At 45.3% G+C, this 24,798-nt stretch overlaps 1 protein-coding gene and 1 long non-coding RNA gene across 12 annotated transcripts in view; one reads left to right on the top strand and one right to left on the bottom strand.

The window, feature by feature from the left end:
- LOC148777512 (uncharacterized) overlaps window positions 1–24,798 on the bottom strand; it is a 61,969-nt gene that overhangs the window by 12,314 nt on the left and 24,857 nt on the right. For 2 of the 5 annotated variants that reach the window (XR_016037913.1, XR_016037915.1), the window contains 4 exons: window positions 16,762–16,863; window positions 14,884–14,959; window positions 6,571–6,956; window positions 1,050–5,013 (listed from right to left, as the gene is read on the bottom strand). This is a non-coding gene — a long non-coding RNA (uncharacterized LOC148777512). Of the gene's footprint in view, window positions 1–1,049; window positions 5,014–6,570; window positions 6,957–14,883; window positions 14,960–16,761; window positions 16,864–19,888; window positions 20,865–24,798 lie in introns of those variants that run through there. The other 3 variants (XR_016037914.1, XR_016037916.1, XR_016037917.1) reach the window with 3 other exon arrangements.
- Window positions 1–24,798, top strand: part of TNC (tenascin C) — a 107,335-nt gene that overhangs the window by 65,831 nt on the left and 16,706 nt on the right. For 2 of the 7 annotated variants that reach the window (XM_055427745.2, XM_088838309.1), the window contains 6 exons: window positions 9,236–9,508; window positions 15,142–15,264; window positions 16,400–16,543; window positions 18,629–18,748; window positions 20,861–21,004; window positions 21,998–22,128. In XM_055427745.2, coding sequence (XP_055283720.2) covers window positions 9,236–9,508; window positions 15,142–15,264; window positions 16,400–16,543; window positions 18,629–18,748; window positions 20,861–21,004; window positions 21,998–22,128 — 935 coding nt within the window. Of the gene's footprint in view, window positions 1–783; window positions 1,057–1,765; window positions 1,768–3,673; window positions 3,948–7,428; window positions 7,702–9,235; window positions 9,509–15,141; window positions 15,265–16,399; window positions 16,544–18,628; window positions 18,749–20,860; window positions 21,005–21,997; window positions 22,129–24,798 lie in introns of all 7 variants that reach the window. The other 5 variants (XM_088838311.1, XM_055427742.2, XM_055427743.2 and 2 more) reach the window with 5 other exon arrangements.

The following is a 24,798-nucleotide window of genomic DNA, read 5'->3' as shown; positions in this document are numbered from 1 at the left end:
AGGAACTTGGTGAACCGCCCTCAGTAAATCTGTGTTATCTGTGACATACACACTATCAGAGATGCTGTTTGGAATGCAGCAAAAGACAATTCAGTGTGAATTCAAAAAGGAGAGCCTTGTCCATTTCAAAATAGCATTCTTAGCACATTTTTGGACAATGCCTTCTCCTGACAGATAAAATTAGACATCACAGACTGAAATTAAAAATCATTTGTGGAGTAACAGGAGATTCTCTTCTTCTCACAAAAATGGTTCCCATATTCTAGGAGAATTCAAGGAAAGGATTAACATTGCAGTATCCAAACTCCCTCATTTTAAGTTGCCCAAGGCTGAGGGAGGGTCTGTCCTCACTCTACATGAGACTGCTGCTGCTGCTAAGTCACTTCAGGCGTGTCCGACTCTTAGCGACCCCATGGACTGTAGCCCACCAGGCTTCTCCATCCATGGGATTGTCCAGGCAAGAGCACTGGAGTGGGTGCCGTTGCCTTCTCCGCTACATGAGACTACAAATTGTTATCGGCACGGATCACAGGAAAAACAATGAGCTAGCCAGCAGTACCTCATCCTCATCCCAACCAGATGAAAGTTCATCAAAACCTACGGAAATCAAACACATGGGTTTCTTTCTCATGGCGCAAGTTGGTTTTCAAAAAAGGGCAAGCTCCTTTATCAGAGGATAAAGGTTAAAACTTGATGGATTTAGTCTTACATGTTTTGATTTTGACCTGATAGAGTTTTACACTGACATGCTGTTTGTATTTTCTTTTTTTCTTCTCACTTTAGTAGCTGAGCCTCTCCTTAGCCACCTCACTGTCTCAAATGTGACTTCGGGCAGTGTGGCCATCTCGTGGAAAGCTCAGGAGTCTGCCTTTGATAGCTTCCTTGTAGAAGTTAGGAATTCTGACCCCCTCCAGGAGTCAGTGGTCCATTCTCTGCCTGCAGCGTCTCGCAGCTTTGTCATCACCAACCTCAAAGCTTCTTCTGATTACACTGCCCACCTCCACGGGCTGATTGGCAGGCAGCATGCTCAGACCCTGATGGTCCAAGCAACCACAGGTATTTCCCATGATGGGTTCTTCCCTGTCCGATGAACTTCCTCTGAAGAGGATTCCCCCCAAAATCACCTTCGACGCACTTTTCACCCTTCGATTCCTCCAGATCCTTCTCAAATTTGAAAGAACCACTCCAACTAGAGCTTTAAAAGAAAATCTTTCACCCCAAATTAAGGAACTTTGGTGTCAACCTCTTTTTCCTAAATATCTGCTCACATCTGGCATGGTCTATATAGGGTTAACCTGATGTGCTTTGGTTGAATTCCTAAACCATCCTTTCATCTGGTCTTGAACATGACCGTCTGCTTGTGGTCTCTCTAATCAGTGTTCCCATGTCTCATTTAAAGGAGAGTGTGCATGCCGTTGTTGATCCCTCGGTCACAATGATCCACATTCTTTCTCTCCACCAAGCTTTTAAAAGTGGTGTTACTAGCATGCAGAGAAAAACACCCCAAAGCACACCCCAAGACTCACATGAGAGGACCCAGTGGTCTCATCTTGTTCTTGAGAACTTTTATTTGCTTGCATTCTCTAGAGACTGCTCTCTTTTGACACTGACTCCATCAAGCATGTTTCGCCATCCACTGGTATCTATAACAGACTGTCTTCCTTTCATCTGCCATCTTATTCAAATCTTGGTGCATGCGGTAAACATCCAGAGTATGAGGTTTTTGGAAATGTCTGTTTTTCCCAGAAGGGGACAGCATGCCAAGAAGTTGTTTCAAAGGGTTAGAAGTGGTAACAGAGAAACATCCCTAGTTTGCATGGAGCACTGACTGGACCCTCACTACCATTCTCTGAGTTTCTTCTTGCATCTCACTTTTCAACTTGGTTGCATCCTTTGGGAGACAGTTAGAGGTCCAGCTGACCTCGAAAACCCAGGTCTTATTCTGCATGATTGTTAATGTGTTGGCACTGCCAGTTTCCGTCCAGTAGCATAGAAAGAGCCCTAACATTCATCCTTATTTCAGGAGATTCCTTCCACAGCAACATATAAGGCAAAAGCAAACAGAGACTCATTGGAGGATTTCACTTTTTGTGTGGTTGAGGTAATTTGCAATGCTGTAGCTGAAAGCTATAGCATCATTAACTTCTCAAACTAATTGCTAAGTAGGAAATCCCATGACATTACTTCTGGCTACACTCTGCCTCTGAGCCAGATAGATCCATTTGTCCTTCGAGACTTCATGGCTTCAAGTTATGCTCTGCAGTTGTCCACTTACAGTTTATCCAAATGAGCCCCTTCTTTCCTCCAAATCCTGGAACTGCGGTGGAACAATATCTGAGTCTTTGGAAGAAAGAGTTTGCTTCTTCCCAACACTAAATCCTAATCCTAGTATCTCATTTATCCTGGACTGTTGCTTCTCTCCAAAATGCGTCTAGGTTGAACTTATTTTAATGTTAGAATTATTTAATAAATGTGCATTTAGGTGGCCAGACCATATATGTCTAAGCTGAAACTAGTAGTGTAGTCCCCCTACATTAAAATTGAGTTGCTCTCATCACAGATCATCTAGATTTTAAGCAACAAGAGAAACTTAACCTCAGTGGAACCACCCATCTTTCCAAATTAACCAATAAGTGAATTTCATATCAGAAAATGCAGAGTCTACCATCATGTTTTCCTTTAACTTTTACATATACCAGGGATTTTTGAGTGAAAGACAGCTTCACCTTTATAGTATTTAGAATGAGATGTAGATTTTCTACATGGTGCATACATTTGGGTTTCTGACTACTACAAAGGATTTCTCTTGTGTGGATATAAACCTTTAATCTCTACAATCCAAACAGATGAAAGACTAAATCAGGAAATTCCAAAATAGCATTTTCTAAGGCATGCTCAGCGGCACACAAGCAACCTGAGATGTTCAGAGACTGTTCCTCAGATAGGGCATCCATTCATCCATAAGTTCATGAAGTGCTATACTTAGTCACTCGGTCGTGTCTGACTCTTTGTGATCCCATAGACTGTAGCCCGCCAGGCTCTGTCCATGACGCTTCTCCAGGCAAGAATACTGGAGTGGACTGCCATGCCCTCCTCCAGGGGATCTTCCCCACCCAGGGATCAAACTCAGGTCTCCCACATTTCAGGTGGATTCTTTACCATCTGAGCCACCAGGGAAGCCCTATGAAATGCTGGGCTAAATGAAATTAAGTAGGTTTCTTTACAGAACCAGCATTCCTTTAAAATGCTAGTACTCTTCAAGAATCTCTAGGGTGAGATATATTAGTCAATAAAATGTGAAACTACCTTGTCTTGGAATATCTCACAGAGCTAGTGTCCCATCACAAACCTTATAAAATGTACCCTTAATACATCTTTACAATAATTCTATCTACTGCTATAACGGCTTCTTCACTTTTCTTTACACATGACCAGGAAATGGTCAAGTCTCTACTTTAAAAAAATAAAAATGCAAATCCACACCTGCAGAGAAAGCAGTATATTTCCTAGCATTATAACCGATGCAGGTATGGACAAAGCTTGATATACCTTTCAGCAAATATTTGGAGGGATTGATACTTCCATGTTCCATGGCTACATGCTAGAGAAATCGTCTGCTCCCTTTGATAACATGTCTCTCTTTCTCTCTGCCCCTGTTCCTTTCCCCCTGGAGCCAGAGCCACAGTTGGGCACGCTCGTCCTTAGTAATATCACTCCTGACAGCTTCAACGTGTCATGGACCACTCAAGCTGGGCCTTTGGCACAGATGGTTATCAATGCCAGCGATTCTCACTCACTGCACGAGCCCCCGCAGTTCATGATCTCAGGAGACGCACAGCACGCTCATGTCACGGGCTTGGTGGGGAGCACTGGCTATGACGTTAGTGTGGCAGGGGCCGCCCGGGCTGGGGGCTCCACCAGGCCCCTCAGTGCCTTTGTCCTGACAGGTACTCTTTCACAGGCTCTGGTTTTGTTCAGAATTCTAAACTGGGGAAGGGAGGAAGGGGGATAGGCGTTCTAAAGGGAAATTCAACCCCCAGTATAGTCTTCATTCCATATGCGAACTTCTACATGAAAAGAGAGCAAGTGCTATTTCCAAGAGAGACCCTTCACAGCCACTCTTAGGAAATGAAAACGGTAGACTCAACAGTCATATAAAGCTGCTGAGGAATTCTGTGCCCAGTTTTATAGGCTGTCTGATTCACAGTTTGGAGATTCTGGCTGGAGAGTGAGTTTTAAGTTGGTAATGGCCCAAGGCAGGAATTTTGTCCATAAATCATGCTAGGTAAAGCAGCCCATAAACTACCTGCCCCAGAAATAAAATGATTTACTCTTTCTTCCATAAAGGGGTTACTTTTTAAAACTGACATCTACAACAGATTAACGAAGGTTCAACCTTAAAGCAGATAAATCCCAATTTTAATTAAACCCGATCTATTTATTGAACTCGACTTCTTCTCTTTGAATTACATAAAGAAATGGTTTTCTATTCCCTTTCCTGAAATTATCCTAAATCAATGGCAAAAGCTGAAAGTGGTATCAGTTTACCAAATCTCTAACCTGCAAAGCCTCAGAAAATATTTAGAAGTCTCTTGCTTTCCACTAATGATCATTTTTAGGAGACCAACTTTGCTGGCTGATTTTCACATGAAACCAGGCGTCTCTTGAGGTCCAAATTGCTATAAATTGCTGTTTATTGACATAAGTAAGATATATCAATAAGATCAGCTAATTGGAGTCAGCATAGGTTTCCTAGAAGAGTGAGGATCTTGGGATCAGGCCTATGCAGTTTCTAATTCTCTCCCACATCTTTTTAACTACATAACCTTGACCAGCTCTTAACTTCTCCAAAACCCCACTCTCATGTGTATGAAAACAGATTACTAACAGGCACCTCTGGCAGTTTCAGGATTTAATGGATATGGTGAAATGTAACTGCCTGGCATCCAGGAGGCATTTTACAGATGCTGAGTCCTTTCCTCTGTCTCCCAACAGTATGAGAAAAGTCAGGTTCTGAAAGATAAGCGACAACAACAATAAAATAAATAAAAGCAACAGCCTAGATGGAAAAAATAGATCTGGCAGTCATGACTTTTCCTATTATTTTTTAAGAGAAAACTATATTTTTTTTTACTGTAAGGTCAAAGAGAGGTAATGTTTTCTGTATAGTTATCTAATGTGAATTCAACTGTCCTGTCTTCAAATGCAGAACATGGTCATTCTTTAGTGGGGCAGGGCAATGAACAGACAGACAGATGACAGAGAACTTCACTGCCCAGGAGGGAAAGTGTGGCCAGAAGCAGATCCTCAGGCCCTTACTTGTAGCTTCTTGCAGGGTCTCCCACAGAACAGAGAGAAGAAAGGGGCTGGGAGAGCTGGTTTAGGGAACCCTAGATCCAGTTACAGTATTGTCTCAGCTAATCCTGGATGTGAAAAGACTCTGCAGTTTAAAAGAAGCATATTTTTAAGAGATTAAAAAAAAAACAACAAAACTGAACACAAGGGACTATAAATAGCAAGCCCTTGATGGACTAATTAGCCTGAACGTCCTCCTGTTCATTGGAATTCTCTGCTTTGATGGCCTGGAAGTTCACGGAGGCCAGTTGTCAGAGAAAGGCGCCACATATCTAAACAAAGTTCTGCAGCAGAATTTGAGACCCTTGTCTTGCAGACAAAGGAGTCTGTCAGCACAGTATATGTGATTTCATCTTTGCCTTTGATAGAGATATGATTTAGAGGAGATCTTCATTTGGTTTTTTTAAAAAAGCCTCAAGACAAACACCATGCAGTTCAAAGTACGTACAGGAAATCCAAGCTGTGGCAAAATTTAGTCTCTGCCTAGGGGGTGAGGGCGTTCATTCCTTGTTCATTCAGTCACCAAACATGCCTTCTTAAAACGTTTTCCTTTACATTCCGTGTATTAGACTCTGGGCATCAGTATAAGGTCATTTATCTCTTTGAATGTTTCCATTTAGCATCAGTGAAATCGCAGGCTCTAAACTAGATGAGGCTAAAGCAGCCTTGGCCATGGAATTCCCACTGCCATACCCGCTCTGACAAAAATAAACACACATGCTCTTACTGTGTTTTGTTTCACTAGAGGGAAGGCCCTGGACCTTCTCCAGTGCCCGTGCTTATGCCTCAGGTCTTGCCAGCACCAATGGGGTTGACTGATTAGACTTTGGCTTCGGGTATGGAAAGAACATGGAACCTGGAGTCAGTTGACCAAGGTTGGATCTCAGCTCAGCCACCCAGTGGATATGTCGCTCACTTGGTCATTTAGTCGTGTCCAACTCTTTGCGACCCTATGAACCATACCCTGCCAGGCTTCTCTGTCCATGGGATTCTCTGGGCAAGAATACTGGAGTGGGTTGCCATGCCCTCCTCCAGGGGATCTCCCTGACCCAGAGATTGAACTCATATCTTTTATGTCTCCTGCATTGGCAGGCGGGTTCTTTACCACTGCACCACCTGGGAAGTCCCTTTACTACTGAGTCATGGAGAAATCCCTGACCTCTCTGCTTCCTTTGTTGTCATGGGTGAGAAGAGAGGACAGTAATATCTACTTACAATGTCATTATGAGGGTTCAGTAGGATAACGGATGTGAAGCCTTGTCAGCTGAGAATTATTAACAGAAGACCAGTTGATACAAGGTCACTCCTGTGGGGAATCCGATGTAGAAAAAGACCCCTTGGTACCTATGGAATAAGAGTATCTGAGACACAGATGTCTGGTGAATGAATGAACAAATAATGACAGAATTTACTGAAGATCCTACCTTTATTCAGGAAAACAAATAGTGAAAGAATTAGCACATCTTAGTATTCCTTTACTAGGCCATAATCATAATTGGTTAAATTTGGACACACACAAAAAATCTTACCTCATCCCTTTATCTCAGCTGGTGAGGATGTACATCACTTACTGGCCTGGTCAACTTAATTCTAAAGAAGATCTAGAAGTGGAATAGAAACATATAAAATACACTGAAAAGGGAGTCTGTTTTAAAAATAAATAAATAAGCTGATTTTCTTCAAGACCACAAGTTAGTGGGAAATAGACAGAGGAGTCCAAACCCATTACAAGATATTCAGTTTTATTGGGAAAAATCCATGGCCTTTGGAGTCAGACCCAGCTAGAACCTTGCACTGTCACATACTAGCCCTGCGACTTCAGCCAAGTCAGTCAACTTCTTTTGAAGTTCAGTTTTCTTACCTATGTCATGGGAATAACGTCCATCTCATAGACTTGTTAAGAGATCTGCACAAAAACAACATCATCTGGCATCTGAAAAGCTTTTACCACAGAGCACGTTTAACACGCTTGATGATTGATTGTGTATCTTATCAGTGTTCATGGAGACTTGTGCTGTCCCAGCAGAGTCAGCACCGCTAACCTGAGTTCTTTTCACCCCTCCCTTCTTTCAGAGGCCCTGCCCCTTCTGGAAAACCTAACCATTTCCGACATTAATCCCTACGGGTTCACAGTTTCCTGGATGGCATCGGAGAATGCCTTTGACAGCTTCCTAGTCACGGTGGTGGATTCTGGGAAGCTGCTGGACCCCCAGGAATTCACCCTTGCAGGAACCCAGAGGAAGCTGGAGCTCAGAGGCCTTATAACTGGCATTGGCTATGAGGTCATGGTCTCTGGCTTCACCCAAGGGCACCAAACCAAGCCCTTGAGGGCTGAGATTATTACAGGTATTTTGGCTCAAGTGAGCCATTTTCTCCTCTTCCCGGTTCCCTCCATGTAATCCATCTGAGACCACCGTGGTTTTAACACCCTTGTCCATGTTTCCTACTTAATCCGTAGATGTGGCTAGTCTCTGTGTCCCCCCCACCCCGCCCCAGCACTCTCTCTTGTCTCCCGTCTCTAACGAGTGCTCCTTTCCTCCCACTCCAGAAACGAGAAGGTCGAGATGTCTCCACTAGGTGTCCCGAATCCTTTGACCACGTCTTGTCCATAGCTCTTGTGTGTTAATCTTCCTCTGTGTTCATCCAGCTGGTCCCCAGCTACGTTTCCGCCTTCTCAAAAGAAATATACCAAGGAGTATATTTCAAAAACTTATTTACTGCATTCGTCATCTCAAAGCCTCAACTGTGGTCTTGCCAAACTTGCCAGGTGTGCTTGTCATTGGAAAACCAACTGTGAACTTATACTGGTAAACACTAATATCATTGAGATTCTTCAATACAGACTAAATCCATAATTTTCTGCACACTCATAATTCCTAGAGAAATATAGCATGAACAACTTTAACAGTCAAAAATCTGTGTTTCCCAAAGTCTTTCTAGAGGGGACTAACTCCATATTCAGAGGTCCTACTTAATAAAGAAGTTCCATGTTCAAATAAATTTCTGAAACACTGAGTTAAACATAAGTTTAACAAGATCCTTGACCACAAGGCTCTAGAGAGCATTGTAAAGTGCATGCTTCCCTCCAAGAGGGGCTTACCCAGGAAATATTTCCCACATTTATTTGACAATGGATGATGATTAAACAGATATAGTTTGCTCTGAGTGTACTTTGGGAAACTCAGCTCTAAATCTACCTCGACACTGAGTTTTGTCTAGTTAAGGCAATCCAAGATAGCAACAGTGGGTCTAAAGTATGTAGCACAAGAGGTTCCAAGTCTTAGTTCTACCATCTGAACACTTACTGAATGGTTAACGAACAAGCCAGTCAAGAGTAGGAGCCTCCTCTAGTATAGCAGCTCCAAGAAAAAGAGCATAACATTTATAACGTTTTAAAAGCCAAATGCTCAAGATCAAGGGAAATATAATCAGCCGTATCATCATGGGCAGCTCTGCAGATCGTTAATGCTGGTTTATTTGTCTTTGCAAAAAGAAAAGAAGAAGGTCTCACAGACATGGGCGTTCAGCCACTGGCAGACAGAGAGCAAATGTAAACAAGTTACTGGCTTTGAACTTGTTTAATAATGCAGGGAAGGGGTCTTTGCTGAGTCCAGATGTGGATTTACAGAATTGCTTTAGACAAAACTCACACGTGTAAGCACCCACTTGACTTGTGCTGAACGTATCAACTCCATCTTTCTCCTCTCCTCTACCTACTAGACATGTCCATGTTGAATCGTTTTATTTTCGGTATCTCAGGACACGTCTCACTCTGAGAGCCAGGACATGACTGCATATCAATACCCCCACCAGAGAGACTATGGCACGGGCTGCTGAATGATCTTCTCTGTCCTCCTTCCACCACTCTCTTCCCTTCTAGAAGCCGAGCCGGAAGTCGACAACCTTTTGGTTTCAGATGCCACCCCAGATGGTTTCCGTCTGTCCTGGACAGCTGATGAAGGAGTCTTCGACAGTTTTGTTCTCAAAATCAGAGATGCCAAAAAGCACTCCGAGTCACTGGAGATAACCCTACTTGCCCCCGAACGAACCAGGGACATAACAGGTCTCAGAGAGGCCACTGAATATGAAATTGAACTCTATGGAATAAGCAGTGGAAGGCGATCCCAGCCAGTCACTGCTATAGCAACAACAGGTACCATATATAAATGCGAGCGAATAGAGAAAAGTTCTCTGTTCCTCTTCTCACAGGGCTGGGAAATTATTAGATTTGCATGCAGACAAGCTTGTGTTTGAATCATGACTCTTGATTATGGACTGGATGATTGTGATTGTGATTGTGGCTAAGTGTTTATGCAAAAAGAGTATGATGCCACTTACCTAATAGTGTTGTGAGGATTAAATGAGATGATTCATGGAAAGCCCATAGCGGGGGCCTGGCACATAACAAGGGCTGAGCTAATGAGAGTGAGTAACATTTTCATTATCGTCATTAAGATAATCATTGCTTTTTCTTCAAATTCCAAAGACCCTTCTTTCTGCCTGTTATCATGTTTTATCCAGAGATATACTTCCATGTTCTTTGGTCAAATGTTCAAGCTATGCAGGGTATAATGGAGAAGTGGTACCTCTGCCTCTAAAGATGAATACTTATAAAATTCTACATGTGAATAGTCAGTACCTTGATCAAGAAGGAAAAAGGAAGAGGTTAGCAGGTTTGGCAGGCTCACGCATTTTATTTGATACTCACAGCAACTCTAAAAGGCCCTAGAGGCAGAAATGAAAATTCTATTCAATGTGAGTTCTTTCCAGAAGAATAAAGAAAGATGGTCATTACAAGATGGTTTAAAATGATAATATTAAGATTAGCATGATTCTTTAAAGAGAAAAGGACAGACCTTCAATGATAAGGTGGGTGAATTCCTTCAGGAAGCCGAGGGAGGTACAGAAATGCAGCGTTTGCTAGAGACAGCTGCTTCAGAGGAACCAGAGGAGACAATCATAGAACCACAAGCAGAAGTACGACGGGCCTGAGGAATGATGTGTCCCAGACCCTTCCGTCTGTGCGCGAGGAATCTGTGACCCAGAAGGGTGACGTGATTGGCCTGAGGTCACACAGCTAGCTTTGGGGCAGAGCCTAAATATCGAGCTATTTTACTACTATTAAATAGAGGCAGGCTAGACGACATAACCAACTACCACACACGCTTGCCACCTCTAACACGCAAAGAGCACAACACTAGGCAGCACCTTCCCTTTGTCCAGAGCACATTGCGATGCCAACCTTCAGGACCAAATGAGCTCTGAGGAGCCACCTGTAGAAGCAAAAATCGGGATTTGTAGACGTGGAGGAAATGCTGAGATCCAGGCAGTAATTCAGCCAGAGGAAATGCCCTGTTTCTTATTAACACAGATACCCTATCTCCCGGGACATGAGCCCCTGTCTCCTCCTCCCTGTGGCTTCCCACAAAACAACTCTAGATCAGAGGCAGAGGCTGATTTTGACCCTGGTTTATAAACACTGCTTTTCAAAGTTTATTTCTGATCACTGATTTTGTTTTGCTGATCTTTTTTTTTCCCAGAGGCTCCGCAGTTTTAAAGAAAAAAAAAAAAAAAGAACAAATAATCATGAGCTCTTTTTTTAAGAACAAAAGAAAAGGCTCTGTTAAGATAGCCCTCTCTTTGGTTTCTTTCTCTGGGGCATTGTATTTCACAGCTGAAGAGATGTGTCTGGGTCTGGGTGTGTGTGTGTGTGTGTGTGTGTGTGTGTGTGTGTGTGTGCCCATGTGTGCCCTGGTATTTGGAGTGACAGGAGAGGTGACTCTGGAGCCCAGTAGACATCTCAGTCACCTCATCAGCTTCAGAAAGTTTCCCTTTTGTTTTTTCACTCTTTATCCTTGTAAACCCTTCTTTCTGCTCCTCTTTTTCTTTATGAAAGCTGCCACAACATCTCCTCTCACTCCCTGAGCACAGGCTGGCAGCCCCAAGTGCCCCCGCAGCAGAGAAAGTGGCTGGAGGCAGTGTAGCCAAGTGGTTAAGCCCACAGCTTCTGGGCAGATCTCCCGGAGTCTGATCCCTGCTCCTGAGCAAGTCTCCTTTCCCCTCTGAGTGTCTGTCCCCTCACTTGGCCAATAGGCTCTAACTCAAAGGTCAGCTATGAGGTTCCCGTCAGATCAGGAATGTTGAGTATTTTTCCTTGCCCATTGTAACAATATTAGCTGATAATATGTTTGGGTGATTTAATGTACATTTTTTAATGGTCCACTTGGTTGAAAATTTAAAGGTTAAAAAAAAGAATATACAGTGAGGTCTCTATTCTGCTGTCCTCACTACTAAGTTGCTCTATCTAGAAGCAGTCAGTATGACTACTTTCTTCTGAATCTTTGCAGAAATGCTCTTACAAACCGACAAGATTAGACCTAAGTCTGTGTTCTCTCTTTTTTCCAGCTTTTTTTTTTTGGCACAGTGATTAACACACCCACTCTTCCACATATTGGTGTGTCTGTGTGTGTTCCTTGGTTATTAATAGAACTGAGGTATATTCCCACATATCTTGTTTATTTAACTATCCCCATACAGACAGACCTTAGGTTATGGGCTGTTCCCTCCTCTGCCAGTCTCTGCATCTACAGTGGCTTCTCTTCCTCTTCATGGATTGAGCCACTTCTTCACAAGGGCCTTGGTCCCCCTTTGGGAAGCCCAGAGGAGCTTCTCTTGCCTCTGGGAAGTTAAATGCCAACATGCCTCTGAGTACCATCTGGATGGTCCCCAGAATAGAAAAGAAAATACTTCAAAATCCGAAACCAGAGTAAGATGACTGTGTCATTCTCTTCTGGAGGTTCCTACTGCCTACCTGGGGATAGTGAGGACCTTCAAATGTTTCTTCTAACCTGCCCCATCACCGCCCTAATTGTATACCCCTTCCGCACCCTGAAGCCAAGGGGGCAACCCCTCTCCAAGCCCCAGAATGTCCCCCCTCTCACCCCATCTCACTTTTCCCAGCCAGGCAGCCTCCCAGCCCTTCTACTCAGTTCCAGTTCAGATGCACGTGAAACCACAAACCACAGAGCTGCAGCAGCATCGTGTCTGGGGACCTGGGTCAGCGGGTCTACAGAGACATGTGCTCAGCAATCCTTCCTTCTTCAGGAACCAGGCTCTTTGTGCCCGGTGCCTCTGGCTCTGACTCTCATTAAGTGTAAGGATGATAACCACCTATTCTAAAGCTTGCACTTCATGCCACCCATAGCAGTGCAGCTGACACACTACCTCACTGATTCACGTGACACAAACAGTGCAGCTGAGCGCCACACTCAGCCCCATTCACAGAGACCTGAGGGGCTAAGGTGCTGTTATCTAGTAAAGCCGGAATGGAATTCAGAACAGGTCCGTGTACCCCCCAAGCTCTGGCTCTTAAGTCATACTGGCTACAATAACCATCTCCTTAGCTTCTCACAGGATTCACATATATTAAGTATTTATAAAAATATGTTGACGGTAAAATGTTTTTAAATGATTGTGAATGGAGACATTATTAAAGACATTTGCTCCAGATTTGGGGAGGCAACATTTTATGCAGAGAACAAATAGAAGTCCTCTTCAACCTCCTTGAGAATTTCTAGCAATCTCCAATGTTTCCCTAAGGAACTTTTATTGAAAACCAAGAGTCTACTCAGAGAGTCAGAGGCGTTGCCTTTCCTGGGTCTTCCTAGCTTTTCAACAGGCAAACTTTAGTTATTCTATGAGGCTCAGCCTCCAGGTTCCCATCGGCCATCTCTTCCACTTCAGAGCTGGGGACTTGTGGGCCGTATTTATGGCAACAGGACACACGCTAAAGTAACACATTGTCGTCCACACCTAGGAAGGCCTGTTGTCTAAAAATACCACTAGCCCTGGAATTTCACCACGACTGTGCCATTCTTCAGATGACACGTGGCTATCCGCCTGCTGTCGCTTTCACCAAGTACATCCCTCAGGAGTGCATGACAGATGACGTCACTAATTCTCATGTTTTGTTTTGTTTTTTAAGATAAGACAGATAATGCCATTTTGCAGTTTAGAAAACTGGGATCTAGATAGGGGAGCTGTGGCAAGATGCACCTTCTGAAATGTGCCGGGACCTACCCGGATAAGTTTCCCAGAGTAATGTCAGAGTGCACCAGTCTTGCAGCAAGAGAGCCCCGTGCCTGAGTTTACACACCGCACTGGGTTTCTTTTTTCTCATTCTGCCTCATCTAGATCTTTCCTGGGTGACTACCTCAAAATTCGGGTTGCCCATGGGGGGCGGGGGAGCGGAAAGAGTCACATGGGAAAGAAAAAAAAAAGCAAGATGTTTACTGAATTCTCACTGTGTGCCCAGTTCTGTGCTAGGGTTTTACATCCATCATCTCTGCTAATCCTCAAAACATTCCTAAAAGTGGGCACCGCTTTTCCCACTGAGATGGAGCAAGGGAGGCTCCTATAAGTCCCAGGAGCTGCCCCTAGTTGCCCAGCCTCTCCACGGTGTTTGGACAATCAAGATCATCCCACTCCAGAGCCATGTGGCTTCCAAAGCCCTCCAAGGAGAAGGCAAAACCCCAGGCAGCCACAGAATCCGGGGGTGGCTAGCAGATCACAGGAGAATGCCGGCGGAGGAGGGACAAAGAGTAGAAACAGACAGGGAAAAAAAAGCTCCCGGAGTGGGCTGTGGGTTCCAGAACTTAATGATCAACGTGGGCTGCAGAGGGAGAAAGATGAGGAAATGAGCTCCTTGGAGACCCGAAAATTGTTTCCTGGATTGTATGGCTAAGCATGGTCAGCTGAAGAGGGCAAAAAGCTAAGCCGAGAACTACACAGAGAAAAACCAAAGGAAACTGGGCTTGCGGGGGAGGTATTTACATAGCAAAAACTGTCCCCCAGGACACGGCTTTCCCCACAGGTAGACCCAGTATCCAAGGCGGGGCTTGCCTTGGGGATGGTTCTGAGCTCCCTCCTCTGGCTCTGAATCTCCATCCAATTCTGGGAATGAGTTTGTCGAGGTCAGTTTCCACATAAACATTATTTCCAGAATCCCAGGGCTATGCCCAGTCCTGGGACTTAGATCACATCACAAGAATATTCATTGGAGAACTGAGCGTCAGTTTAGTCTCCTGTAAATTGGCTACAACCACACCTTCTTCTCAGTGGTTTCTAAGTGAGGTTTAATCCTTACAAAGTGAAAGAACTGAGCACTTATCAAGTCTTGAAAGTGAAAGTGTTAGTCGTTCAGTCATGTCCAACTCTTTGTAACGCCATGGACTGTAGCCCACCAGGCTCCTCTGACCGTGGAATTCTCCAGGCAAGAATACTGGAGTGGGTAGTATTCCCTTCTTTGGGGGATATTCCAGACCCAGGGATCAAACCCGGGTCTCTCACATTGCAGGCAGATTGTCTACCATCTGAGCCACCAGAGAAGCCCCCATCAAGACTTGGTATCATTTAATATCAAATTTTCTTTAGTCATAAAAGGAATTAAAAGGCAAAGATTTGAAAAAAAAATGCTAAACATCAAAAATGAAAGGAAGGTTATTTCAAACTGTGAAACTACCCACTTACCCTCACTTTTTAGACGTCAGCTATGGTGCTAACATTCTTCTTGGATGAAACTAAATGGCAGCTCTGGGTTCTGTACCTGAATGAAAGAGCAATTGTTTCCGTCAAGTCATAACTTGACCAGAGATCACCACATCCTCCATCCTAAAGGCTTGGCTCAGATGTAAACTGAGTTTTCATGGATAAGGAATTCAGGAAGAATCAGTGATGAGCAAGAGAGTTAACTGTTTCTGGGTTTCTCCTGTGCTTTCTCCTCAACAGCCATGGGCTCCCCGAAGGAAATCATTTTCTCAGACATCACTGAAAACGCAGCCACTGTCAGCTGGATGGCACCCACTACACAGGTGGAGAGCTTCCGGATTACCTATGTGCCCATTGCAGGAGGTAGGGCACTTGGTGGGGAGAGGGAAGGGATCTGGAGTGTTTGGGTGGAAGCGTGACTCAGACAATTCCATCCTCCTTCTTCATACTTGAGACCATCTGAATAGACTTCATTTGTAAAGTGCTATGAGATCCTTGAAAGAAACTATACTGTGAGGGATCGTGTTATAAAGATCATTTTCAGACTCATAATTCTAAAATTCTATGAGCAATAGATCCCCAATAATGTTTTCACACAAGGACAGAAGACTCTAAACCCATTGACCTTTTTTGTTTGGCAAAACTGATCTTTGCCTCTTGCTCCCCAGATCTGTCCGTCTCAGCAAAGGATGGGAAGCTGTGACTTTGCAGAGTTGGAAGTTCCAGTTCAGGCACATGGGCCATAATAGAGACCACAAGACCACAGGGTGGGGGGCGGGGGAGGAAGCATATTCAGATCTATCTAAAGACATTCTCAGAGGTAGTGAGCTCCCTGTTAGTGGAAGTGTATACAAAGATGATAGTTGATTCAGTTCAGTTCAGTTGCTGTGTATCCAAAGTGTATACAAAGATGATTGTCTCTTCAGAGACACACTGTAGCATCTCTGTAGGGAGTTTGGTCAACTAATACACAAGTTCCTCACCAGCCCCCAGATTCTAAAAAATATAAATTGTGGACCTTTTAATAGATATATATAAGAGTACAAATTAGACCATGGCCGTCTTCTTCAATAGCAGAATATCTGCTAGTAAGAGATAAGTCTATATATAGTTAAGCGAATACAATGGATTAAATATATCATATATACATTACACAGTGAGCTTCCCATATCCTTTGTGGGAAGAAATAGATAAATAAAATTTATACAACATGCCAGATCTCTACTGAATGGAAACTTGCCATTTTTAACACATTGTGACCTCATAATTTTTCCTCCCCCGGCTTAGTTTTTGGCCTCTGCATGGATGGAAAAAAACATTATACAAAGAGTAAAACCTCTTCTCTTATGCCAGAGGGTAGGAGCAAATGAGAAGTGAAGAAAATGGTGCTGGGTAAAGGCGTGCTGCCACTGCCAAACCGGTCACGCCTGTTCTTGGCACAGGCGTGTTTAAGCTCCTGTGAGGCTCACTGCTTCCTCCTGCTTCTCCTGTGTTCCAGGCACACCCTCAGCGGTGACTGTGGATGGGACCAAGACCCAGACCCGGCTGCTGAGACTCTTACCTGGAGCGGATTACCTGGTCAGCGTCATCGCCCTGAAGGGCTTTGAGGAAAGCGAGCCTGTCTCAGGGACGCTCATCACAGGTGCTTTTCTCACCTTCAGCATCATTGCTCAGGATTCAGCAGTTAGAAGAAAAACCTTTTAGTCTAGGAAATTCTAGTGGGAAGTGGGCTGGCTCGGGAGCACCAGAGGTCTCATTTTCGGTGCAGTTGTAGCCTCTTTGGAGCGCCATCCTCAGCCTCATCCTCCATTTCCCAGGGAATTGTGGGGAAAAGGGCAGAAGCTGGGGAGTCGTACTGACCCGGTGTGAATCCCAGGTTCTGCCACTGATACGCGAGCTGTCCGTTAATGTCCTGAGGGCGCAGTTCTTCTTCCTTTGCAGGAGACTGTGCATGTAAAGCATCTGTAAATATAGACCATTGGACGCATCAATCCACCTCCTTCCCTTCCTCAGTGCAGGGACCACCACAAGGACCCTTCCAAGAAGATGCTTCACACAGACACGTGAACGGTGACAGCTGTAAAGTAACAACTCTCCATCTGGCAGCTACAGAATTTCAGGGCTGTTGCTCAACCATTCTCATGTAAACTAATACAGCTAACATCCTTCTCATAGCTAATATCCTTCCCATTTCACAGAGGAAAAAACTGAAGTCAGGGCAATTACATGCCTTGGCCAAGTCCGCATAACTAGTAAATGCTGGAAGCAAACCTGAACTTAAGTCAGTCTGCCTCCGAACTGTGCGTTCCTCTTAGATAAAGGATGATTTTCCTATTATAACCTGATTTGTACAGCACATTGTAAGGAGGGAAAAAATAATGAATTGCATTGAAGGAAAATGAAGTGGAAAATTTCTCTTCAGGCTCCCATGTCTCTAAACAATTTATCCTTTGATATATGAGCAATTATCCAGCCTAATCCATTAAGGGATCTGAAGAATGGGCCTCACAGGAAATTTAAAAAATATCCTAATAGTCTAAAAGGGTTGCTAATATGCAATTAAAACCTCCCATCTGAACCCAGAGTCCTGCCCACCCTGCCACAGATCCTCATCCCCCGCCTAGAAATTTTTCATTTGTGGCTTCTCCATGGCAACTTATTGCAAAGCCTGGATCTTTTTCCTCTGGAGGCCCCATTGTCCTCATTGTTAAAGGAGAGTCTGTCCATGTAAGATGAGACAGGAAGGACCTCTGGGCGGACGGGGTGGGTGCCCCCAAATTACTCCACCACTTCCTGAGACCCTCAGGCCAGTCGTTTCATCTCCTGGGGCTCAGGCACCTCAGCTGTGAAGTCAGCTGATGATGGCTGCCCTCCATCTTCCCAGGGCTGTGGTCCCAGAGCAACTGAGTCATAAATGTGAACGAAATCAGAAAAGTCACATGTAGGTTGGTTTCTAAGAAGGGGGTGTTGGGTTGTAGCAGTGGTCAGTTCAAAGGGCCAAGAACTGTGACTCTCCATCCCTTCTCAGCACAAGTCACTTAGGAATCATTCTGAAGACTCCAAATAACTTTAATAGTCACGTTAAGACCAACTGCAATTATTGACTGCTGCCCCGAGCACATTTCACACACATCATCTCATTCATCCTTATAGCAGCCACTCTGCGACAGCTGAGGACACTGAGGTGTGGAGAAGGAAAATGACTCAAAGGCACACATACCCACAACAGGGAATCCAAGGTAGAGCCTGGGACCACCGGCCCCCGGAGCCTGCCTCTGTGTTCTCCATAGCCCACTGAACCAGAGCTATTACTCAAAACCAAAGACGCCACAGGCAGCCTTCACTCTCTACCTGTCCTGTGTTTGTAAGGCCTTTCCCTGGAGAAAGTAACGTGAACTATAAATATAAATCCATGCCATGTGTTCGGCTCTTTGCAGTTCACAGAGCACCTTTCCACCTATTACATGTGAAAACCAAAGTATCACTGAAGACAAAGCCAAGCAGAGTTTCTACACCGATTTTACAGATGAGCAACAGAGACCCAAGATGACCCGGACAGCAAGGGAAGGGGTCATGTCTCAAACTCAGGTCATCCTGGCTCCAAGGACAGAACTCTGCATGCTTCTGACACTGTGTCCCACACCAGGAGTCCAGGAGAGTAGCGGTGGTCTCCTGTCCTACCCCATGGCTGACCTTCTCTCCAATGCATCACTGTCTTTCCTTGCAGCTCTGGATGGCCCATCTAGCTTGGTGACAGCCAACATCACTGACTCAGAAGCCTTGGCCATGTGGCAGCCAGCCATCGCCCCTGTGGATAATTATGTCATCTCCTACACAGGGGAGAGAGGTAAGGTCATGTCCAAGACCCTCTCCTCTCTGAGGAGTGTCTGTCCAGCTCTAAACTTCCTGTTCTCCTTTCTTTGTGGCACTTTTGGTTGTTTTTGTTGTTTAGTCACTAAGTCGTGTCCAACTCTTTGTGACCCCGTGGACTGCACACGCCAGGCTTCCCTGTCCTTCACCATCTCCCAGTTTGCTCAAACTCATGTCCATCGAGTTGGTGATGCCATCCAACCACCTCATCCTCTGTCGTCCCCTTCTCCTCCCGCCTTCAATCTTTCCCAGCATCAGGGTCTTTTCCAGGGAGTCATCTCTATGCATCAGGTGGCCAAAGTACAGGAGCTTCAGCATCAGTCCTTTCAATAAATACTCAGTGTTGATTTCTTTTAGGATTGATGTACAAAGATGCAAGGGTAGGTTGGTGAGTCCAGCAATGTCCTTATGGTTCTCAGCTGCCACCTGAGAACAGACTCGTTGGCTGGGACAGGGGCTGGTGAATGGATGGGAGTGAAGGGGCCTGTGCAAGTGGTGGCGGGAGCAGCCCAACCTGTGTCTTCCTGCTGTGGTCAAATGGAAGAGCATTAACACCACGGTTCTATCAAGGAGGCCAACAGGCCATTTAAAGCAAAGCCGAGGGTGCGTCTCCAGCCTGTTCCTCCTCTCCTGCTGGTCTCTGCCATTGCCGTGAGCCACCCTCTACAGGCACAGCCCTCACCTCTTACAAAGGGGTCCACAATCTGAAATCTTCAACAGACGACTTCAGGCCGCTTTGGGGAGACTGCATTTCCTAGATGCCGCAGACGGGGCCAGTTAGAGCTGATCTGATTAAGAAATCAGAAATGTTCTCCCCTTGCCTTTTCAACGTTCGGTGTTCATTTACTCAGCTGGCAGATTCAATATTGATAACTTGTCTGGGGCGCCAGTGAATTACGGCCATTAGCACGTAAAATTAAATACAAATAAGAGAGAAAAGAAAGATTCCTTTTCAATGAACAAATCCCTATTTTTCAGGAATGAGATTAGGAAAAAATATGTTATTTTGATCTCACAGTATATGTGAGTTTCATATCTGATGGTTCAGTATTGTTTGACTTTCAGTAGCAACATGAGAGCACACCATAAACTGTGCGAGGGTCTCTGAAAATCTTACCTCAGTCCTGGCAACCTCTTATGAGAGAGGGTTCCTTGTGAGGACTGGAGGAAAGATGGGGTGGGGCTAGAGGAATTCTTGGGTTTCTTTTTTTCTACTTTTTTATTTTTCAATATTCCCCGTGAGCAAACTCTTGCAAGTCAGGGAAGATGATGTTGTCTCACCTAAAATAAACCAGAGTATAGTTTGTGGGAATCATGGAAACTGTGGATGCAGGCATAGACACGTCCTCATCCAGAAGTGTGCGTGTGTGTGTATGTGTGTGTGCGCAGCGGGATCATGGATGATAAGGAGGGTGAGCATCTCATCCCAGTTTGCCCCGAACTTTCCCAATTTTAACCTTTTGAATCCCATACCCTGGGAAACCTCTTAGGCCTTGGCCAGCCAGGCCAGCTGGTCACCTGTGATGAGCATGGACACCTGGACACCATGGCTTGGGGTCCACCCTTGGTCCTGACCCAATGGGATTGAGAGGCAGTAGTCAGGTTTTGGTCTGTCTATGCCATCTGATTTTTCTGGTTCCCCAGCCTAAAGATACGACATTTGGCAAGTTATAAAAGGTCGTGAGAGTAAGTGGGAAAAAACGGGAGAGCAAGCAATGGGACAAGTTCCATCTGGGCAGCCTGAGGCATGGGGACGCTCCCGTACCTCTCCTCTAGCTGGAGCCTGTGCAGCACTGTCCCCAGGGTACCATGTGCAAAATCTTCTGACCCCGAGTTCCTCTTCCTTCTGATCTGGTGCCTGGAAAAATCCAGTCACCATAGGATAAATCCTTTGTATACACAGTGAGTGCTCAGGAGAGAGAAAGGAGTGTGAGTCATCTCAGAGATCAGACCTGCTTTTCTGTAGGACCGCTGGAAGCTTCTGTGTTAGGAGGTGTGTGCACGGTTGGCCAGGCCCACTGATGGCCCGGCCCACTGATGGCCCAGACAGGGAGAGGTAACTGCCATGGTGTGTATATTTCCTGTGTAGTGCCAGAAATTACCCGCACAGTGTCCGGGAACACGGTGGAGTATGCGCTGACCAATCTCGAGCCCGCCACGGAATACACGCTGAGGATCTTTGCAGAGAAAGGGCCCCAGAAGAGCCCAACCGTCACCGCCAAGTTCACCACAGGTACAAAGACACCAAGAGCTGGAAAAAGCCCACCCACTGCCTCTGTCTTTAACAGTATCCCTCTCCATCTCTTATTTCCCGTCAGCTGCCTGCAGTGTGATGATGTCAGCAGCAACTCAATCCACCAGTGCCCCCTCAGTCAAGACCTTAAGAAACACACCATTTCCTCTTGAACTGAAATGACCTTGCTCTCCCCACAGACTAGGAAATGATTTTAAGAGGAGGGCTTTTTAAGTGGAAAACCAGTCCCCACTGGCCCTAAACCCAGTAGTTAATGATCCATGTTCTAGGCAGGGAAATATTTTTAAGAGAAAGATTTTAAAGGCAAATTTTCCTAGATGTCCACTGGGTTTTTTTATATACATTGAGATCTTTTTTTCAGACTGCAATGGGCAAAGGAATGGAAGCAGTGTCCACTGAGTAGTGGGGAGGGCCAATACCAGCATTCATCTGTCCTTTTTAGAAACAAAGGGGAGGCATTCTAATTACATTCATGGCTGCCTCTTTCTTCCCCAGTTCAACTAAAGCCAGTTGCGATCCTTTTGGGCTCAGGAAAACATGGCCCTTAGGAGAAGCTGAAACATAGAACATGTGCCTTTAGAGGTCACATGGCTCAACCTCTTCATTTACAGATGGAGAAGGTTTCGCCCGAGGTCATATAGGTCAATGCTAGGAAAAGGACTTGAACTCAGGCCTCCTGATGCCCAGCCAGGGACCTTATCCTCCACCTGATGACCTGTGCTGTGCTGTGCGCTCAGTCGTGTCCAACTCTTTGTGACCCCATGGACTGTAGCCCACCAGGCTCCTCTGTCCATGGGGATTCTCCAGGCAAGAATACTAGAGTGGGTTGCCAGGCCCTCCTCCAGGGGATCTTCCCAACCCAGGGATCAAACCCAGGTCTCCCACATTGCAGGCGGATTCTTTACTGTCTGAGCTACCGGGGAAGCCCACACCTGCTGAGTTATTTGATATTAAATGTCTTCTCTTCTCCAGACCTCGATTCTCCAAGAGACTTCACTGCTACGGAGGTTCAGTCGGAAACTGCCCTCCTCACCTGGAGACCTCCCCGGGCATCTGTCACTGGTTACCTATTGGTGTATGAATCCGTGGATGGTACAATCAAGGTATATAAACAAATCCCCACAGCTGAATGAAACAGTTACCTGAGTCTCAGAGTCAGGAAGAATTATCTGAAGTCTGTTTCTCCTACGCTAGTGTGACTAGGGAGCTGGAAAAAAATTAGTAGGAACTGGACACCATGCCAGACTTTCTGAATCATAAGTTGTAGCCTCCAGTCTCATTTTAACCAGACTCCAGTTTTGATAGCCAGTCAAGGTCAAGAACTACTGCTCACAAGACCGGAGGGCATTTTAGGAGCTGGACTGTCCTTTAGTGTTTTATTGAGCAAAGGCCAAAAGCTTCTTCTGCATCTTTGCCATATATCTCACAGATGGCATCATTCCGTTACATAATGATATCCATATCACCACGTGCGTATGACATCAACTGTTTACAGCAGTTTTTATTTATATTCTCTAGCCATGAATTTTTTTCCTTCTACTTTTTAACTTGAAATAACTCTAGAAAGTGAAAGAAGTTTTCTAACCTTGACCTTCTAAACGTGTTACTGACGTCTTAATGTCGGTTACCATTCTTTACGTTTCCAAGATCTTTTCCTTATTTTCTGCACATGGACCTTTTTTGAGCATATTTTTTCTATATCCCGTATCTTCTCTTTACCTCTAAGAATATATGTTTTTGGCATTTTTCTTCCCCCGTCTGCAGAGTGTTTCCTCCAAGATCTCTTTTCTGGTTTGCAGCTGTTTGGTTTGATCTGGGTCACCATGTTTCATGTTGGAGACTTGCCCCTAATGTTGGTTGACCTTTTTGTACTGGAGCCAAGAATGAAATAGCTGATTGGGAGGTCTACGTGCACAGGAAGGGCTTGTCAACTTTGGAGCTCGCTATAGAGCAATTGGGCACAGTCAGTTCAGTTCAGTCATTCAGTCATGTCTGACTCTTTGTGACGCCGTGGACTGCAGCACGCCAGGCTTCCCTGTCCATCACCAACTCCTGGAGCCTACTCAAACTCATGTCCATTGCATCGGTGATGCCATCCAACCATCTCATCCTCTGTTGTCCCCTTCTCCTCCTGCCCTCAATCTTTCCCAGCATCAGGGTCTTTTCCAATGAGTCAGTTCTTCACATCAAGTGGCCAAAGTATTGGAGCTTCAGCTTCAACATCAGTCCCTCCAGTGAATATTCAGGACTGATCTCCTTTAGGATTGACTGGTTGGATCTCCTTGCAGTCCAAGGGACTCTCAAGAGTCTTCTCCAACACCACAGTTCAAAAGCATCGGTTGTTTGGCACATAACCAACAATTATCTTGGGAGGATTCCCAAGCATCAGGACTATAAGCCCTTTCTCTTGAGCTCATCACTCTCCTTGGAGGATCCTCCACAAAACTCCTTCACACCAGGCTACCAGAAGCCTCGCTAGAGAAGAGACCTGGGCTCCCACTGTATATACACCTTCAGTTCTCCTCTAGCCAGTGCAGCACCTGAGGCTCCCCTGCAGCTGGGCATGATAGATTTGAATCCAGAGTCTCCTCTCTAGCTCAGTCTGTCCTGAGAGGAAACCTCAGCCTTTCACCTGGGCTGGGAAGGACAGTCATCTAGACTGCTGGGGGATGGAGAGAACTGGGAATCTGTTTATTGTACAAAGTTTTAAACAAACCTTTGTTCAACCACACCCCACACTGGCCTTCAAAGGCATCTTTGCTTTTGAGGGCATTCCATTCCTGAGCTTGCTGGGCTCTGCAGCATTCATCAACCAGCCTCTGAGCGACTCCATCCACTGAGGCTTCCTCTGTTCTGTCGCCTCAGCTGTCACTCCACCGTCCCACACTTCTCACCGATCAAGATTCTGGTGACATCGCATGCCTGTTGCTGTCTCCTCTGCCACTTCCCTCATCCTGTGGGTTTATATTTTATATCTCTTCCTCTCATTTCAGGGGTATCAGAAGCAAGTAGAAATAAACTGGCGTGTTCAATATGCTATGGTTAACCAGAAGTGGACACACATCTCTAGTTACCATCATGGCTCTTCTAGGAGTCGGTGTAACAGTGAAGTAGCTCACTGTGTGAGCAGAGACAAGCCCCTTGTCTTCTCTGCGTGGCCATGTTCACATCTCTGAAATGAGTGCATTGAATGCCCTTCCTGGTCAGGCATCCTGTTTGCCTGAAGCCATGAGTCTCATTTCGATCTACCCTAATTGCTTAGAAACAGACTTTGTGCAGCAGCATAGAAAGCTGATCGGTAACTGTATCCCTAGGTAATTTAAGGAAGCCAGCTTTGTACCTTATCCTTCCGCAGGGACCAGACCTGGGAGCTACACAAAAGTCACTGGGTCACTGGCATCAGATGGGCTCTCACCTGGGTCTCTTTCCCTGCATGTCCAATCCCCAGCTTTATCTGTTTCACTCAAGGAAATCAGCCTGGTAGAGGAGGAAAGAGTCCTGGACAGGGAGTTAGGAGACAGATGCAAGACCACCCTGTCACCGACAAATTATGGAGTGAATGCAGGTCTCTTAGTGTCTCTGAAACTACTCACCCCTCCACACCCACCCCCCTACTCCCATATTGGAAAAAGTCAGAATAATGTCATATTACTGGTGGTGAGGATGCCAATGAACCTTCCAGGGGCCTCCACACTGACTTATTACTGCCTAAATCCAAGCGGCTATGTCTGCAGGTTGTAGAGAGCACCGTTGTATTTGGTTTGCTAGGAATG

The sequence above is a fragment of the Moschus berezovskii genome, chromosome 7, assembly GCF_049115385.1.
Source record: "Moschus berezovskii isolate FMDL1 chromosome 7, NW_MosBer_1.0, whole genome shotgun sequence".
Taxonomy (NCBI): Eukaryota; Metazoa; Chordata; class Mammalia; order Artiodactyla; family Moschidae; genus Moschus; species Moschus berezovskii.
Note: the sequence above shows the minus strand (reverse complement) of the source record. Positions and strands in the feature narration are given on the sequence as shown.